The following is an 18,222-nucleotide window of genomic DNA, read 5'->3' as shown; positions in this document are numbered from 1 at the left end:
ATTTGTAAAATAAGATACCATTTTGGATCCAGAACAATATTTCAGTTTTATCTGAGGCATGGTGCCAAGCTACATTCTGGTTCTGTTTTCAGATCCATCAGAGACAATAATGTGACTTCATGTTCTGGAAACTCCACTGGTGAGTGGTTCCACCATTTCAGGCAAAGAGGCAGTAGTTCTTCTTCCACTATGTATTGTGAGGTTTAATTAATGGGTGTAAAGCAATTGGAGGGTTCCAGATGAAAGCCTCCATAGAAGGTAAGTACAACAAAAATTATGTAACCGTTGCATAATGTGTCATCTCAGCTGGCTCGGCTGATGAAGTTGTCAGGTGATTATCAGTTATTGTTGAGTTCCTCTGGAGAAACAAGGTCCAAAATGGGATTGGTCTTACCCAGAACATGGTATCATGGTATATACCTGGAAATGTATCTCGGCAAGACTTGTTTGTTTGGCAAGAAATTACTTTTTAACTCCAACTCAGGTGCTTCCATAAAGGTGTCTGATCACAACTAAGTGAGCTAAGTAATAAGTGAGGCATTAAATTTATGCATAGTTTTCATTTTACAACTTTACTTCCAGATGTGCTCATGACAGGAAAGGTAAAGAAGGTGTATCTCTAGGGTCAGTTCTAATCAATTGGTTAAGGTTGTCAGGAGGGCAGTAATGAAAAGGATTCTGAGGCCACACCTAGGGTCTTCAGAAAAGAGGGTCATTGGAGATGAACTTTGACTCTTGTGGCAGTGAAAGCAGAGTTGTAGCAAAAGTGCTTTGTAATTTCCTTGCCTGGTATAGGCCATAATTACTATGCTTAAGAAGAAAGTGGTAATGATATTCACACACATGTCTGGGAAAATCCCTCAGGGTATGGTACACCCAATCCTGCTAAGTCATGTTCATTTCTCTAAGTACAGACATAAAATATTTATTCAGTTGGATTTTTTCCTAGTAACTAGCTAATCTGAAAATAACCAATTGATTTTTATTAAGTTATTGTTCAGTAAACAGTTATTTGATTAAACTGAACTTGCTTTTCTTCATACTAGTGCAGATACAGCTTAAATATCTTTTGAGTGAATATTTTCTAGGGTTTGGCTTAATTTCTAATCAAACTCTGAAGGGCCTTTGGGCTTCAGAAAGTTTGAAACTATAGGATTACCTTGTTCTTTCTTGGGGCCAATTAACTGGGCAGATTCTTTGCATGCAATTTGAGGCTCCTGAACCTTAGCTAAAGTTTCATTTTCTCTCTCAGCAGTTGGAAACCTATCTCCTTGCGCAACAGAAACTAAGCATGAACCTCAGGCGTACTGAGCTGAACAGACCTTGGCGCCAGTCCCCAAATATTGATGTGCAGAATCTCCCAGAAAGTGCAGTTTCACTCTTCTCCCTTTCATAAGCAGTGAAAGGAAGTGAAGGAAGTATGCCAGGTTGTTATTCAACTCTAGTATTTAATCAAGCATTACTCAGGCTCTTCTGAAACTCTCCGGCTTCTAAATTGAGAGGAAAAGCAAAGAAAACACAGGATGGAAACTATTTAATTGAGCAGGCTCCCGGGATTACTCGGGATCACGTGGCCATTCTCAGCCAGACTCCAGTTACTCCGCAAACTTCCGGAAGTCCTGGTGATGATTTCTAACTTAATATTTCTCAGCTTTCTCAAGGATCCGATGCACATTAATCCACTTGGTGTTAACTGTGCCTTTCTATAAATCCAGTTTCAGTGCACTGCAGACACCACTTTCTCCATTCAGGTATTAAGTACACAAATAGGGCATCCCCACCACAGGAAAGAAAGATTTGTTTATGTGTTAGGAGGACAGCATGTGGCTGGCACCTGAGCGACAGGTGCAGGGCTGACTCATTTTGGTTTCCTCACCTGCAAAGGGGGAACCCAGCATGTGTCAGAAATTCCTGATAGAGCAGGGACCATTACCAAAGTCTTTGTCCTTTTTTTTTTTTCTTTTTTTCATTTAGGGCAAGAAATGTATGTCCTTTGTTTGCCAGCACTTAAGAGAACTAGCCTGTCCCAAAAGTCAAAGCAACCAACCTATGAAAACTGGAGGGTTGGGCTTTTTTTTTTCTTTTCTTTTTGAAAGGCCTGAATGAGGTGATATCGTCATGCTGACAGCTGAGAAGCAGGTCAGTCAGGTTCTTGGGTGCTCTATTACACAAGCAAGATACGACCAGCCCCACCTAATTTTGATTCTCTGGCACCCTCCTGCTCAGTGGGACATCAGCACACCTAACCCATCTGCTTTCTCTAATGCAAGGCAGGCTCCTTCCAGCCAGAACAGCTGTGATACTTCAGTTCTTGTCTGTAAACACCTCCTAGACCTGAAGGTAAGTGTGTGCTGGATTACATAGGATCCCTAGTCCCTCATCCCTCGCTCTCTCGCTCTTTCTCTTACTTATTTACCAAATAGAATCAAAGCAAGTTGAACTTTTGGCAGAACAGCCTGGCAAGTACCTACAGAGACCCTTGTAAAGACAGGCAGTTGTTTCATTAAGTAATTACCTTCCAAACGAGCATCTGTGCTAAGTGAGTTAACTTTTAGAATTATTGCCAAATTTGCTAGATGATGAAACCAGCTGAAGAGTTAAATAAAAACCTTGCTTGAAACCTAAGTGACTACAAGAGAGAGTTTTCTTAAGTCAGATCTTAGTAAGTTTCAAAATGTTTAAAGTGGAAGTGGCTACATGAATCTAAATGAATATTTAGATTTAAAATATGCATTTGGTTCAAAGGTTCTTGCTAAAGTATTAGAATACGGTAGCTTTTGAAAAACAGTCTGCTAATGCAATGAATTATTAACCTTCTATATATCTTTCCCAAAGATTTTCTTAATTAAAAATTGGCAAAGTGATGTCTATGTATTATTTTACTTAGCATGGTATGTGTACACGTATAGCACTCAATGGAAATCTAAAAGGCTAAGACAGTCGCTGCAAAAGACATCCCATGGATCAAAGATGTGGATAAGTTTCTTAAATTTATTTTCAGTTTGTTCTGTGTAAGGCTTCTCTTATTAAAGGGATGCTGATTTACTGTTTAACACTTTCTAATCAGTCCATAGAGGCTGCTTCTACAGATAGTGAAACACGAGAGAAGGCTGAAAACCCCATGTTCGGAAATTTGGGTCCAGAATATTTATTTTGGAGACACAATCTTTCTAAGCTTAACACTCTTCCACCTAATTATTTCAGTATTGAAGTTTATGACTGAGAATGCCCAAGTTAGCAGGGAGTATGACATGGTATCTATTTTCCTGGGCTTATGCATTCCTCAGTCTTTTAATTAAAATGATTACAAACTTTTGAAATTTATTATTTCCTGAAAGAAAGTCATGTTTTTCCTTTTGTTTCTTTCTTTTAAACTCAAATAAAGTGAAATGATGTGGGTCCTCAGGTATAATCCTACCTTCTGACTAGTTAAGTCTTCACACCCTTTCAAAACCCTCTTATAAAAGAGGCATTTCGAGAAGCATAATTCCTATGTCTTCATTTACTGTGGTTCTTTCATCTAGGGACAGCAAAATACTGTCCAAGATTGGAAAGTCCGCTCAGTGTAACACTCAAGCTCTGCCTGGGATATTGGCTACACGTCAGACTGAGTTTCTTATGACAAAGACAAACAAAACTCATCTGTCTTAATTTTTAGCCAGAAACCTATAAGAAGAATGATCACAGGCAACTGAGAGAGAAGTAGTACAGAATATACTCTTTAGTTATTTCACTACAGAAACATGTTTTTATATTATCCCCTCAGTGCAGCTAAAGTAATGTTTTTATTTAACATTTCTGATTTTGATTTAGTTTAGAATGACTAGCATTTCTTTTCCCTTGCACGGGTTGATTACCTGATAGAAACCAGGGTACCTCCTTATTTTTAAAGCTTGGTATAAAATGGGTATGACTTGGTTACAACAGGACGGCTGGGCAGAATAATAACTTTACGAACTTAAGGAGGAACAATTTTATGCACAGTAAGTGTGGATTTTCTTTCCTTAATGGCCACAGGTTTTTGGGTTTTTTTGTTTTTTTCCCTCTCACCACCTCCTGAAGCCCTCTATACAAAAGTAGTAATGTGAAACCACTTTTTAGTGCCAACACCAAAGACAGGGGAGAAAATAGTTTTCATTTTCTTTGTATAAACGAATTATTTTTTTAAAAAAAACAGTGAAACTCACACTCTCTGAAAGTATGTTTTAAAAGTTACTGAACATTAGAAACAATAAAAACATTTCAATATATACAGAAAGATTTAGAATCTTTGTTTCAGGTATCACAAATTGGATGGAAATCCTCCTCTCTCTTTCTGTTCCCTTTATAATAATTCTCATCTTAGAAGTTTTTCAAGTTTGTAATGAGTTTATCTCTGTTCCTAGGTTACATCCTGAAAAGTCCTCTTAGGAATTTCCACCTAGGGGCAAGAAGGGGCAAAGAACAGAAGAAATGATGCTGCCTCGTCCTCCTGGTTCTCTCTCTCTCTCTCTCCAATTTCACTTTCTTTCATCCCCACATTCTCTCTGTCTCTACTGTGCACCTGGTTGACTGATGAACTTGGGAACACAGAAGCATGCCATCCATCACCCAGCATAGCTTTACACACAAATATACCACACAGTTTACATGTCTCAACTCTAGAGATGGAAAGAGGCTGCAAGAAAAGGGTAAAGATAAAGAATACAGAGTACTTTTATTGTCCTCTGGAGCTTCTGTACCACTTCCATTAACCTTCCCTGCTTATAATGTGCTTGGTTCAATTCAGAATGGGGTCAAACTTAACCAAAATTGCCTAGTTCTTGCCCCAGCAAAAATCCAGGGCCGGGGTTCTGAATAGCTGATGGCTTCAATTCCTGGCTGCTTCTGTCCCTTTAAGATGAATGGACCTTAGTAAGAGGTATAACCTTGTTCTCTTAGAAGCCAGAGAGCAGAAGCAAAGTTGTCCCCAGCTGCCAAGCTAGGACAACAGGAACGAATCAATATTCACAAAAGCCTTTCCCACAACTGTTTTAATTTTGGAATAAATGGCAAATAGCCTTCACAACATACTGTCTTATCCCACTCTTCCCTTTCTCTCTTTTCCCTGGAAATGAATTATAGGCAGTAACAGAATGCTTGGCTCATTGGGGGTGTTGATACCTTAGGTTTTCAAGTTACAATCAAAAGCTGGGTAAAGGGTAGCAAGCTCCCCTTGGTGGTTCCATGTTACAAGCAAAGTGAAACAGGAACAACAAAACTCACTTTGTTGACTCTTGGTATGTGGATTCTCATTACTGGAAGGGAGCAAAAGCTCTATGCCACGTTCCTCATGTGACACTATGAGAAAATTAGATGAAAAGCTAAGGGTTGTTTTTTGCTCCCCTCTGGTAACCACTTCTTTAGGAAGAGAAAATAACCAGAAAGCCTAGGTTTAGGGAAAGCAATCAAACTGCCTAACAATAAGACAGGTGGCCAAGTACAATGCATAAACAAATCAGATCACTGGCAGTAGACAATGAAAAAGGTTATAACGTTTGCTATGAAACTGACAGAGTTCACAGGAAAGAGCTGTTTCTGAAAAGGTCCATGTACGAATTTTTAAACTAAATTGAATTGTATTTTAAATGTGCTAGGTGAAGCAACAGTGTAATGAAATATTGGTGAACTTCAGGTCCTGGGGATAATCATTCCTGTGTTGTTAATGTTAATCTGTAAATTACATGGTAAAAGTGTTTATCTAGAAACCATGGAGACAATTGTTGGGATTTTCTTAAATTAGGATAAAAGTGTACTTAGTATGTTTAAGAGGCACTTAAGGGAGAAGTCACTATTTTTCTAGTGTTTGAAAATGTGGGATTATCACCTGCTCTGGTTAAAATAAAATTTGGAGGATTTCATTATTCTTTATTATTCTGTGCTAAGAAAACATTTGTGGGAAGAGTTCTAAAAACCAGCTGATTACCAAATTCTATACTCCTTTGTAACTTTTGTTACATAGATGAGTGATTACTAGCTTTTAATGCCAAGGTCTGAATCCTAACCCTATCTTACAGCCACTAGCTATGTGTCCTTGAATACATTATTTACATTTTTTATGTCCCATTTAATTATCTGTAAAATAGGATTAATAATCCCTTCCTTATTGTTTGATTGTTTTTGTTAAGAATTAAATGAGAAAACATGCAAAGCATCTGATGTAATAGATGCATACTAGTAATATGTTTTCCAATTATGTTAACAATTTTTAGGATCTAAATGAATTTTCTTGATTATCACAGAAAAGTGAACGAAATATAAGTAAACAGAATTATCACAAATACAAATACCTATATAATCCCTACCAAGTGAAGAAACAGATTATTAGGAGCACACAGAAGTCCCTTTCATGCCCACCCAATCAACACTGTCTCCTTCCTTCCCACAAGTAACCACTTTCCTGACTTTTAACGTTCTAGTTTTTGAACTTTATAAACATGCAATCATACAGTACAACTGGCATTTTAAGCTCTGCATGATATTTGTGATAATCACTCATGTTACCGTATGCAACTCATCTGTGCATCTCGTTTATTTTTCATGTGCAAATATTAAACAGTTTATTATCCAACCTGTTACTGGTGGATGTTTAGGTTGGAGACACATAAATAATGCCCTTATGAATGTTCTTGTATGTCTGCCTGCTTGCTTTTTAAGTAGAACTTTCTTAAGTGATAAGCACAGGGCATGGAAATTACTATATCTTTTAAACCTTAGAAATCCACAGGTATAGACTGCTTGCTAAAAGTCTTTGGAGAAAAAAATATTATATCAGGATGTATTATAGATACGTCTAAGTTGTACCACTGTGTAAGTAATCATTAAGCAAGGAGAGGGGTACTTAAAACCACACGATAATCAGAGGGAGTAATTTAGAGGCTCCTAAGACCCTAGTGAAAAATCATCAAGGTTGAAAATATTTGTAAAAATTTCTGGGGGAGCTTTTAAGAAATGGCAATTAATGTTGGACATAAATAATAGCAGTTGCACCTCCTTCCTTTTCTTATCTCAGTCATCCTGGAGGCTTTTAGTGAAAAATAAGCTCTAAGGTCCAATTCAAAGAACATAAAATCAGTTCTCAGACTTTATTGCTTGAAGAGGAATAGTCTAACATTTTTTTACCTTTTTCAATTAAAAACACTTTATATTTTAGCACCTAATTAGGTTGGAGTCAGTAGACTTGGCTTTCAGTGCTGCTTCTTCTAGCTTCCATTACTGGCCACTCTGAACCTTGGTTTCTTCATCTGCAAAATGGGGATAACGTGAGCTACTCTTTTTGTCTCAATGGATCATTGTGAGGCTCAAATGAGATGATATTATAAACTGTAAGACATTTATAGAAATATTATTATATTTTAATAATAAGAAATTGAAGTTAACATTTACTAACTGCTTACTTTAGGCCAGATATTGTTTAGAGTACTTCTACATAAATCATTTCATTTAGTCTGCAGAACACTGTGAAGTCAGTATGATTATGATATTGATAAAGCAACTGCTTAATATGATGATTATTTTTCATATGTTATTCATGATAGAAACCAGAATTACAATTTAAATATAATTTCAGAACCTTTCCCCCATATCCTCCTATCTATGAATTGTGGCGCTTCCACACTTAAGAGGCAGGCAGAATGATGTGCCCAGATTGGAGGTCAGAACCATGGTTTCAAACTTCAACTCTGCCACAATCTAGTTAGGTACTCTTTTTCCACACACACTCACAACCAGATTCTTCATTTATACAATAAGGGAATGCAATGAAAGAATCCCCAATTCTAAAAGTCTTTCTGACTTTCTGTTATTTGGGATTAAAGGAAAAAGGGTAACATGAAGTAAACATGCTGTGAAAAAAGGGATGTTAACCTCAAATTCAAGTAACTCAAATTAGGAACTAATAAAATGTTTTCAAGTGGAGTTCCTGACTAACTCACTTTAAAGTGGTATGTTTACTGTATAATCAATAACATCATTTTCATAATAAATACTCCAAATTAAATCTTTATAAAGAACATTTTTTTAAAAATAGGTTGAAGAAAGCAGCCCTATATTACATTATTTTTAAAAAGTTACTTAGTAGTCCATATATTATACAATACGTATGTGTGTGTGCATGTGTGTGTGTGTGTATTTCAACTTGTCCCAAGCTAAATGGTCTTTGAAATAATGAAATAGTAGTGTCTGGCTTGACAAAGATTTTGCATGGCATTCCCTAGAGGAAGAAAGAAAGAAATACCATATAGAAAGTAGAACTCAGTGAAATAGAACTCAGTGACTCTAGTTTTAATAAAATCCAAAGGAAACAAACTTTTGGAATAAAGAGTATGGTACTATCATGTCAGCATTATGTCTCTGGATTTTTTTTATCACTTTAAAAATGTAGATCCATTTAAAAAAAACCTCAATACTTCATTTAATAATTCAAATGGTCATTACTTTCTTTCAGATTCTCATTATTAACACCAATACCAAAGAAGATTACAATGTTGACTTCAGCCAAAATTCTGTTGATTTCAATTTTGTTTAGTTTACTACTATTTGGAAGCCATGGAGAAGAAGGTCGAGAAATAAACACAACACAAAACACTGCAGAAGACTTAAAAACAAGGGAAAATCAATCTATTCCTTTGGAAAGTGAAGCAAATTCAACCTCAGATAAAGAAAATAGAGAAACCTCCCATCCCAAGGCAAGTAACTTCTCTTTTGGGGATCCATCAAATAAAACCCATGGAACAGATTTCTACCATAATTTGTCAACAGACTCTTCCAGTCTGAAACTCATGCCCACACTTTCCCCAAGCCCTCCCTTGAGCCACAGCTTTGTTTCTAAATTGCCTTGGAACTCATCCGTAGCAGATGAAAATCCTCTGCCAGTCTCAGCACCTCCCAATACTACAGCTATTGTATCTTCCGAAAACTTCACTCGGTCTTCGGTCAGTGATACCATGAAAGCTCCTGACAACAGTTCCATTACAGTTAGCAACCTCCCTTCAGGATCAAACACCATATCTGTGACCCCCATGGTAATGGAAACAGATGGATGGCCTACCATGACTGGAGATAGCTTGGCGGGGTTTACTGCCTATCAAGAAACAACTTTATATCCCACCTTGAAATTCACCAATAATTCAAAAATCTTTCCAAATACATCAGACCCCCAAGAAGGTAAATATAAATGGATTTAATTTTCCCTTTGTGTGAAACTGAATCTCCAAATAAGTCATTACACCTAAGAAATGTACCACACTAGAAAAAAAGGAGACTGCAATAGCACAGGTGGTTCTCATTTTGGGGGGAGAAACCATGATATTCATAGTGAACAGTGAAGGGATTTTAGGGCTTAAGTCAGCATATACTAGTCATTACTGTATGGGAATGTGAGAATGTGATGAGACTGGGACAAAATGAGAAGTAGGTTAGATTGAAAAGAAACAGAAACTGAGGTAGTGGTACAGTTTTGAGATACTGGGTAACAATTTTTACTGCATTTCAGAAAGACTACCTGAAATTTCACAGGCTTTTAGGAATACGATACAACTGAAGTTTAAAAATATATGTATTTTTAAATATATATATTTTAAAAATATATAAAAATATATGTATTTTAAAAATTTAAACTCAACAGAAGAATACCCTCAATTTTTAGTTCAGTACCTACTGATCACCATAAAAATGGAATTCAGCTTTGAGTATCACAAGAAAATTGTGTAATGGGGACATTTCCGTTTCATTTAGAGATTAGTCAAGCTTTAAAACATAAAGTGGAAAAGATCTCTAACATTTAATGAAAATTCATTCTATTTTATTTTCTCAGGTCTAACCATGTTTTTGTTTTCTGAATTAAAAAAAAATAACTCCTCTTTTCCCCCTCATGAACTCACTGATTTCCAATACAACTTATCTACAGATTATATTAGTGATATAAACACCAAATCATATAAACAAATTCCTATTTGAAAGTTGTTGTTAGTGTACAGGAAAAGTTTTAAATTCTGAAATCTAGGATTATTATAGTACTGCAACCAATATATTGTACGTACATATATTTTCATAATTTTAAGATATCTTTCCATTCATACATGCTCTGATATTCCATCAGAAAGATTTTTTTTAAAAACTATTCTGTTTTGTCTTTCTAAACTTAATATACATATTGAGAATACTGAGTACTTAATCCTACCATTGCTCATTAATCAAAAAAAAAATTAGTTAACTTTGCTTCACTTTTATCTTGGTAAAAAATGTGCTGCTGTTAACCTTCCAACATGTTTTTTGTGTATAAATGGAATCTGATATAGAATTAGAGACCCTATAAGACCTCTTGCCTACCTAATTAATAAGCTTCTCAACAAAATTTTTTTAAACCTGAAAATAAAATGCACTAAGTATAAATCCAGGAAGCATTCAGTGATTTATTGATGACTTAGTCTTCAAATAAGGTGCTTGGTAAAGGGGATGATAGAATGAAATTTTGGACTCCTTTAACTCAGACCTACACATCTGTTCGCAATGTGCAAGGCACTGCAAACATCCTGCTTTGTTTGGTCTATTTGTTGTATTTGGAAATACCCTCTATCAGGATATATTTCTTTTTCTTCATAATGCCTTTTCACTTGGGGTTTGTGGATTCAATTCCTATTACCTACTTACTCCCATTAGCTTTTTACTTTTCAATTATTATAGAAACAAACTCAAAGCTTATCTCATCATTAAATTTCATCAGAGATTCAGAGTTGATTAAAAATGTAATATAGAATTCAACATAGAAATTAGATCTTAATAGAGAATACACATGGCATTTCAGTACTATTAGTGTTAATATGTAATGAGACAGTTATAAAACTAAAGCTTAGAAGTATTTCAAGATATTCAAATTTTGAAGTACAGTTTTATCAGGAAGCAAATTTTCCAATATATCCCCAAAACTCAGTACTTTATAAAACACACACACACACACAATGTATATATATTTCTCTGTATATACATATCCATTATCTAATTTTAAACAAAGTGTTAAACATTCTTTGCTTACACAAAGTCCACATGTATATATTTCTGTTCTTTGAATAATTGTTTTCTATTTCTTATCTGTAAATTATTTTTTCTTTGTCCTCTAGAGAACAGAAATACAGGAGTAGTATTTGGGGCCATTTTAGGTGCTATTCTGGGTGCTTCATTGCTTAGTCTTGTTGGCTACTTGCTGTGTGGAAAAAGGAAAACAGACTCATTTTCCCATCGGCGACTTTATGACGACAGAAATGAACCAGGTAAAAACAACTTTCAGAACTTCACCTGTACACAGTGGTTTTAAGTAAGTGAAGTTGCTAACGTTCTCTGCATTATCTAGAAGGGATTTAGAGATTCATATGACAGAAACGAACTAAAGATTTATTCTGATCTATTCTCTCTTTCTCAAAGAACATAACCGAAATAACTATGGAACTGTGTGTGAAATTTTAAAACCATTTGGAACTGTTGCTCATCGCATCACAATTGGTTTTAAGTAATAATCCCAGAACCTAAAACATATCATTATAATTGAAAGATAATGGCATGATATTAAGAACAAAATGGCCAGTTTTGTTAGCAAGTAACTGGGGAGCCATTATTCACCATTGTTGGATCTCTTAGTAGCAGTAATTTGAACAATGATTTATTCTAATCTGGAGCTCTTGCAAAGTTTACACGTATACAATAGCCCTCTATTAATTATCTTAATGAGTCTCCAAAACAGAATTGCTAAAGGGTTGCATATTTGGGTAAATAAAGTCAGATAAACCTTAATTCAGAAATTTCCCAATCATGTGATGCAAAAAACCCACCACATCTATGGATGAGAAATGTGTCTGCTAAGAATAAAGCACTGAGTTTGATCTTAATAATGCAGTCGTAATTAGGACAGAAATAAAATCACTTCAAATGCTTGATTCAACCCTTTTTTTCTCTAATATTTCCGGACAAAAAAAAAAATCTGTTTTCTGGTTTACACAAGGGACTCTTGCTACCATAAAAAATAGTTAAATGCCCCTGTTGGGTCTCATTGATAAAGTCTTGTTGATTTTTGATAAGTTTGGAACATTACTGATATATTGTTAATTTTCAAAATCAAATCCATTAATTGTAAATTAACTGAATTCTGTTTATGGGCTTCTAGCAATCCATAGAAAATAAAAACTATCACTTTTCAAAACTGAAGGATAGGATTTCAATCAACAGTGTTTTCCAAACTTTTTTTTTTTTAACTTCAGAATATTTTCTTTAAATGTTATCACATGCAAAAGCTCAGTCTAACAACTTGATATAATCTAAGATATTGTGATTGAGGCATAATGGAATAATTCAATCACACCACCTGTTTTACTCTTTCAGCTTTGAGATACCTTTCCCAAATTCCTAAGGTTCCTGGGGGTCCAATTTGTAAACAGAAGGCTTAAGGAATAGGTAGGATATGAGAATACCTAGCTGAATAATTAGATTACTAGTCTAATTAGTAAGTAGTCCCTGCTTTAGTATTCAAATACCTAGTGCCCCAAGTTTTCTTTGAATTCAAGAACATAAAAGAAATAATAATTAGTTGTTTGTTGAAAATAAAAACAATCTCCAATATTATTAATCAGGATAATAACCTGGATCTCTCAGAAGGAAACGTAAGATTTTACAAATTGTTTTCTTTCATCTCCATCTTCAATTGCTCACCCATAATGATATTAAGACACTTGGTAAAATAATGACACATTTTAAAATTAAAGCTCTTCACGTTTTAAAAATTATTTTTATACCAGAAGTAAAAATTCTGAACATGTTGACAAGGCTCTGAATTCACAAGATTCAAAAGTCAATGAGACATGTCAATACTTCTTTATATAAAGTATTGCTATATTTCTGTCGTGATCTCTCCCTTAGTTCCTTTATTTTTGGACCACCAGCAGTGAAATTTTGGAAGTTAAACTGTTCATAGTTTTAGAAGAAAAATGTGGCTTGCAAAATATGTACTTATTTAAAATTCAAAACTAATCTCTGAAACTCCCATATAAAAAAGTGTAACTAACTCATCCAGAACAATTCCTACAGTCTAGCAGATGCCTGAGCATGCATCTCCCAGACTGTCACTATAAAGCAATTTTTTTGTTGCATTTTTAGTTCTGCGATTAGATAATGCACCGGAACCTTATGATGTGAGTTTTGGAAATTCTAGTTATTATAACCCAGCTGCGAATGATTCGTCTACACCAGCAGGCCGAGAAAATGCACGGGATGGCATTCCTATGGCTGACATACCTCCACTGCGTACCTCAGTATAAAACTAAGGGGAAAAAGGCTTCAGATGGCAAATGTTCACTATATCCTGGCCTTCCAAATCCACCATCCAAAAGTTGAAGCAAGATCACTCTCGTGTGGCCTGTGCCAAAGAGAACTGTAAAAGCATGAGACGAGTAGCAGAAACATAGAGGATAAATCATCCAAAAGGTTTCCTTTCTTCCATTTCTCGCTGTGCTGAATCATCTATTGAGTAACCTTAACTTGTATTTTGGTCTATTTTTTTCTTAGCAGGAAATGTTTGTGGAATTAGGTAAAACTGAAAGATTTCGCCATGATTGCCCTGCCCGATAATTTAATTAAAAAATCCTTCAATGAAAATAGGGACCCCAAATTACATTTTTACTTTTTTGTGGTGGGGGGGGGTGAATTGACTGTTCACTGCTCCCTGTGTAGTCATAATACCATATATCAAGATTGGCATTTTCCTGAAGGAAAATTGGAAGGGTGATTTTATTTTTTTTTAATTTTGACTTAAAGCTAGAAAGAGAGTATGGCACAGATTCTGTTCCTGGGAAATTAAAGTAACAGGAGTGAGAGGCTTGAATTCTAGTACATTTTACTTTTCTGTATCAGCAGGTACATAGTCAGCCCCTTGAGCTGCCAAATTGACAGTGACTTTGCATTCAACAGACTATGGTAAGAAAGCTGACCCTAACCAGGAAAGTAATCACTTCTCTTCAAGGCATCGGGAATTCCAATCTGTGGTTTACTTTAGGCCTCAATTAATTGGGTTCTTTAAAAACTCAGTGAGAAACTTAGTGAAAAAAGTCAGCCAATACATATACCTATACATAACTTTTACAGTTTTAAGATGTTAGATAGGAACAGGATTTATTTTGTATTAGACATTATTGCTCAATCATATATGGAATAGATTCTGCATCTCTAAGTGCATAAAATATAAGGTTAAAAATATATATAATGGAAGCCTTAAGCAAACAAAACATTTTCTGAGTGTCACTTTCACAAGTGAAAATACAAGAAGCTTAATTTGGATTCTAGTATATTTCAGTTTGTTTTCAATTACTGCCCTTTTTGGCAGGAAAAATATACTCCACAGTATAGGAAGGTTGAGGCTTTAGGGATTAGAAGATTAAATCAAGAGTTAAATTCCCAAAGAAGCAGTGGATGTGTGAAGAGGGCATACGAAACGAGAGATTTTACTGTTGAATTGATACATGGTATGTGTGTTTGCGTGTGTGTGTGTGTGTGTGTGTGTGTGTGTGTGTGTGTATGGTGGGTATGAATAAACAAAACAACAGCCTCAGAAAACGAGGGCCAGGAAGTAAGTAATGGAAGAACATACTTACCCCATATTGCCATAAAAATAGCAAAGAAGACCGTCCCTCCATTATCAAACAGATATGTTACCTTAGTGGAAAACAAACAAAAGTATTAGTCACACTTTTGGTTATAATAATCCAGTGATTACTGTTTGCATTTAGGTACTACTGATTTTCTTTCCCAATGGAATCACATTATTCTATAGTTTGCAAATATAAGATAGGCAATCCTTTCATGGGTCCTGCAACTTTTTCATGTGATTTTCTCATGGGGAGAGGTGAGGAATCAGCATTTCCCCCCTTCTCTTCTCTTTTCCCCTTTGACTCTACCTTCATTTCTGCTTAGAAGTGGTTCTCGTACCCTGAGGAAGTACTTGTGGGCCACAAATAGAAGCTACACAGAGAGGTTTAAGAAGTTAGCTTTCCAGTGAAGGCACGCTTAGCTGCACTTCCTGTTAGCAAAACTTCCAGGATTGGGAGAGTTGCAAAATGCAGAATTCCATTAGTGATCCAGCACTTCCAAGGGAAAGGTATCACAGTGCTATCCCTACTCTCTGATGTCTTTCAGAATGTGCCATGGGTCATCAAGAAATTTCATAAATCACTGGACATTTAGGATATAGTCCAAGTGTTTTTTAATCAGACATGATCTGAAGTTTTATAAAGAACAATGTACAGTTATACAACATTATTGAATATACTTTTCAGGGTTGTAAGAATTGTTTGATTTTAATAAAGTATAAACTCAATTTACCTTTGCCTCTTTTTATTTGCGTAATGCCCTAACTATATTTATAATTTAGTGAGGGAGGTTAAACCAATATAGCGAAGCCAATGTATGTTTGGCAGTCATTTAAATACCATAAAGAGAAAATAGGGGCATTATCCTCACAGGAGTGAGAGGCCAATTGGGGGCTAAAGAACATTATTCTAAGGAAAGTGGGAGTAGAATGATGTCCTCTTTGCTCAGTCTACAGTCTAGAGGCTGCTCAATGGGTGCATTAAAACAACATTAATGTGTATTTTAATTGTAACATCTGGAACACGCTGTAAAATAATATTAAAACAGATAAAGGTGGGATATATTTTCCTATTATGTAGCATTATTGAAAATTTTATTATACAAAAGATGTGCTCCTTTTGAAAGTTGGTGGATACGTGCAAGATGTCCTAGATGCTTCTAAACTTCTAAGACTGTTAAGGCTTGGGCTTTTAAAAAATGTTATAAGACTTGGTTTTCACACCAATCATCAGTACATATTATGTACAATAGAGAAAAAGGACCGCAAAGAAATTCTCTCACAGAGTTGATAAAATTCCACCCAGCGGGGGAATCCAGCTTTTTTGTGTACAAAGGCATCCCACAGAGACACCTGCGGCTGCCAAGCAACTGAACAGCTGTCTGCTTTCCTTTATAAACAAGCCTAGTGCAGGAAACAGCCTCTTAGGGTGTTAGAACAGAGACTTCACACATGGGGACGTAAAGGTCACCAAGAAATAATGGCCCCCCCTGCTCCAGAAACAGCCGTGTTTTTAGAAAAGTGACACATAAAAAGCAATACTTAACAACAATTGTGTTGCACAGACATAATTTGTCATTGCTCATGCAATATTTTCCTTAAAAAAGCTTTTCATTTTTTTTATTAGTTTTGTTTACAAATCTTTCAGGCGTTTTTAACTAAGTAAATTTAAATATCAGCTTTTCAGAAACACATCCACGAGACACGGCGAGGTATACATGCCGTATTGATGTAATGTGAGATTACATACATGTAGCGGGAGATAAAGCTAGAATGGGAGTTAGGGAAGTCTTCAGAACTTGCCCTGAGGAGGAGTGTAAAAATATAAAATCATTGTTTTACCCACTAAACTATTACATGTGGGGTGTATTATGACAGGGGAGACTGTGAAGATAAGAAAAGCGCTTAGAAGCCTGTGGTTATAGCTTCCGATGATATGGGTTTTTTAGGGTGCTGATATAAGAGTCGCCAGTGTGGATGGCTCAAGCTTAGATCGTGAGTGATCAGAAAAATCCCAAAGCAACATAACAGACTTTTCTAAAAGCAAAAAAAAAAAAAAAAAAAAAAAGCTTGTCTGATCTACAAATGTATATTTGCAGTTAATTATTTTATTGGAAAAATAGCTTGCCTTTATGCATAGGGAACCTCTGGACAAGCTTTTTATTCAACATTGTTGATGTAAATAGGGATGATATAAGAAGACAGAAGCAAACTATGCCTCAAACAAAGCTGTGTTTTAGCACAAATTCTCCACTATCTTTGACATGTGATTTCTCTTGCAGAGCTGAGTGTGGCTGGAAATCAATAAATGTGGATATTGTTTAAGGAGATAAATTTCTTATTAGGTTGGAAGCTTAAACTCTATGTCTCCTCTACTGTAGTTGACAGATCTCTTTCTAAAATTGTTTCATGGGTTCAGAATAACTTAAGCCTCTGGAAACTGCCACTTATACTCCATTCAAGCCCCTCTGGGCTAAGGTGAACAAGGTGCCTCTTGGGCAGATTCCACGCTGCGGGCCAGGCGATTACGGGGGAGAGAGGCAGGGTTTGGAATTTAGGCTGAAGTTCAGCCCTCTCTCAGTTCCTTAGTTCCTAATTCTTCGACAGAGCAAAATCTGTGTAACTATCCACGTCCATTGGACCGGAGCAAGGGTACACCAAACATGGCAACTTCATTTGTTTACCCCTCCCCCAACTCATTACTTATTTAGGGCAACAGCTTTTTAAATGTGGTCCTAGAAATCAGAATCACCTGAGGAGCCTCTTAACATGCAGATTTCTAAGCCTCGCCCTTGGCCAACTGATTTTGAATCTCAGGACGTGGGGCCCAGGAATCTGCTTTTTAACAAAAGTTCTAGGTGATTCTGATGTGTAATCTTATGCAGACTCATCCATGAAATTTCTTAAAGAAGAAAGATGGTCTGTCCCAATTCTGTTGTAGCCTTAATATCAGTATACAGTCTGAGGTTCACTCTAGGTATTGGATAAATGTTTGTTGAACAAGTGAAAAAACCCCAGATACTAATAACTGTTATAAATAAGGCTAACTTCAAAGGTTGAGTCATTTTTAAAATCATATGTAGGGGCTTCCCTGGTGGCGCAGTGGTTGAGAATCTGCCTGCCAATGCAGGGGACACGGGTTCGAGTCCTGGTCTGGGAGGAACCCACATGCCGCGGAGCAACTAGGCCCGTGAGCCACAACTACTGAGCCTGCGCGTCTGGAGCCTGTGCTCCGCAACAGGAGAGGCCACGATAGTGAGAGGCCCGCGCACCGCAATGAAGAGTGGCCCCCGCTTGCCGCAACTGGAGAAAGCCCTCGCACAGAAACAAAGACCCAACGCAGCCATAAATTAATTAATTAATTAATTAATTAATTAATTTTAAAAAATCATGTGTAAAAACAATGCAGGACCCTTGTACCTGATAATTTCACCTTAACTGAGAAATCCTAGCATAATGGAAATTGACAGTTTGGTGTCAGGTGCTTTGAAAAGAGTATGCAAATATCACTGAATTAGTTAATTGAAAATATTTCTTAATTCCCATACTTTTAAGTATTAAAAGTGAAAACAGTCACCAAA

The 18,222-nt window shown here is 36.1% G+C and overlaps 2 protein-coding genes across 3 annotated transcripts in view; one reads left to right on the top strand and one right to left on the bottom strand.

The window, feature by feature from the left end:
• Positions 1-18,222, bottom strand: part of ANO3 (anoctamin 3) — a 433,470-nt gene that overhangs the window by 53,792 nt on the left and 361,456 nt on the right. For both annotated transcript variants that reach the window (XM_082476760.1, XM_082476761.1), the window contains exon 14: positions 14,649-14,709. In XM_082476760.1, coding sequence (XP_082332886.1) covers positions 14,649-14,709 — 61 coding nt within the window. The remainder of the gene's footprint in view (positions 1-14,648; positions 14,710-18,222) is intronic.
• MUC15 (mucin 15, cell surface associated) lies at positions 1,517-18,015 on the top strand. The gene is made up of 4 exons (XM_082476717.1): positions 1,517-2,340; positions 8,465-9,183; positions 11,136-11,285; positions 13,159-18,015. The coding sequence occupies exons 2-4, from the start codon at positions 8,502-8,504 to the stop codon at positions 13,317-13,319; spliced, it is 993 nt and encodes a 330-aa protein (XP_082332843.1). The 5' UTR covers positions 1,517-2,340; positions 8,465-8,501; the 3' UTR covers positions 13,320-18,015.

This window comes from Balaenoptera physalus (genome assembly GCF_965194825.1).
Source record: "Balaenoptera physalus genome assembly, chromosome: 10".
Classification (NCBI taxonomy): Eukaryota; Metazoa; Chordata; class Mammalia; order Artiodactyla; family Balaenopteridae; genus Balaenoptera; species Balaenoptera physalus.
Note: the sequence above shows the minus strand (reverse complement) of the source record. Positions and strands in the feature narration are given on the sequence as shown.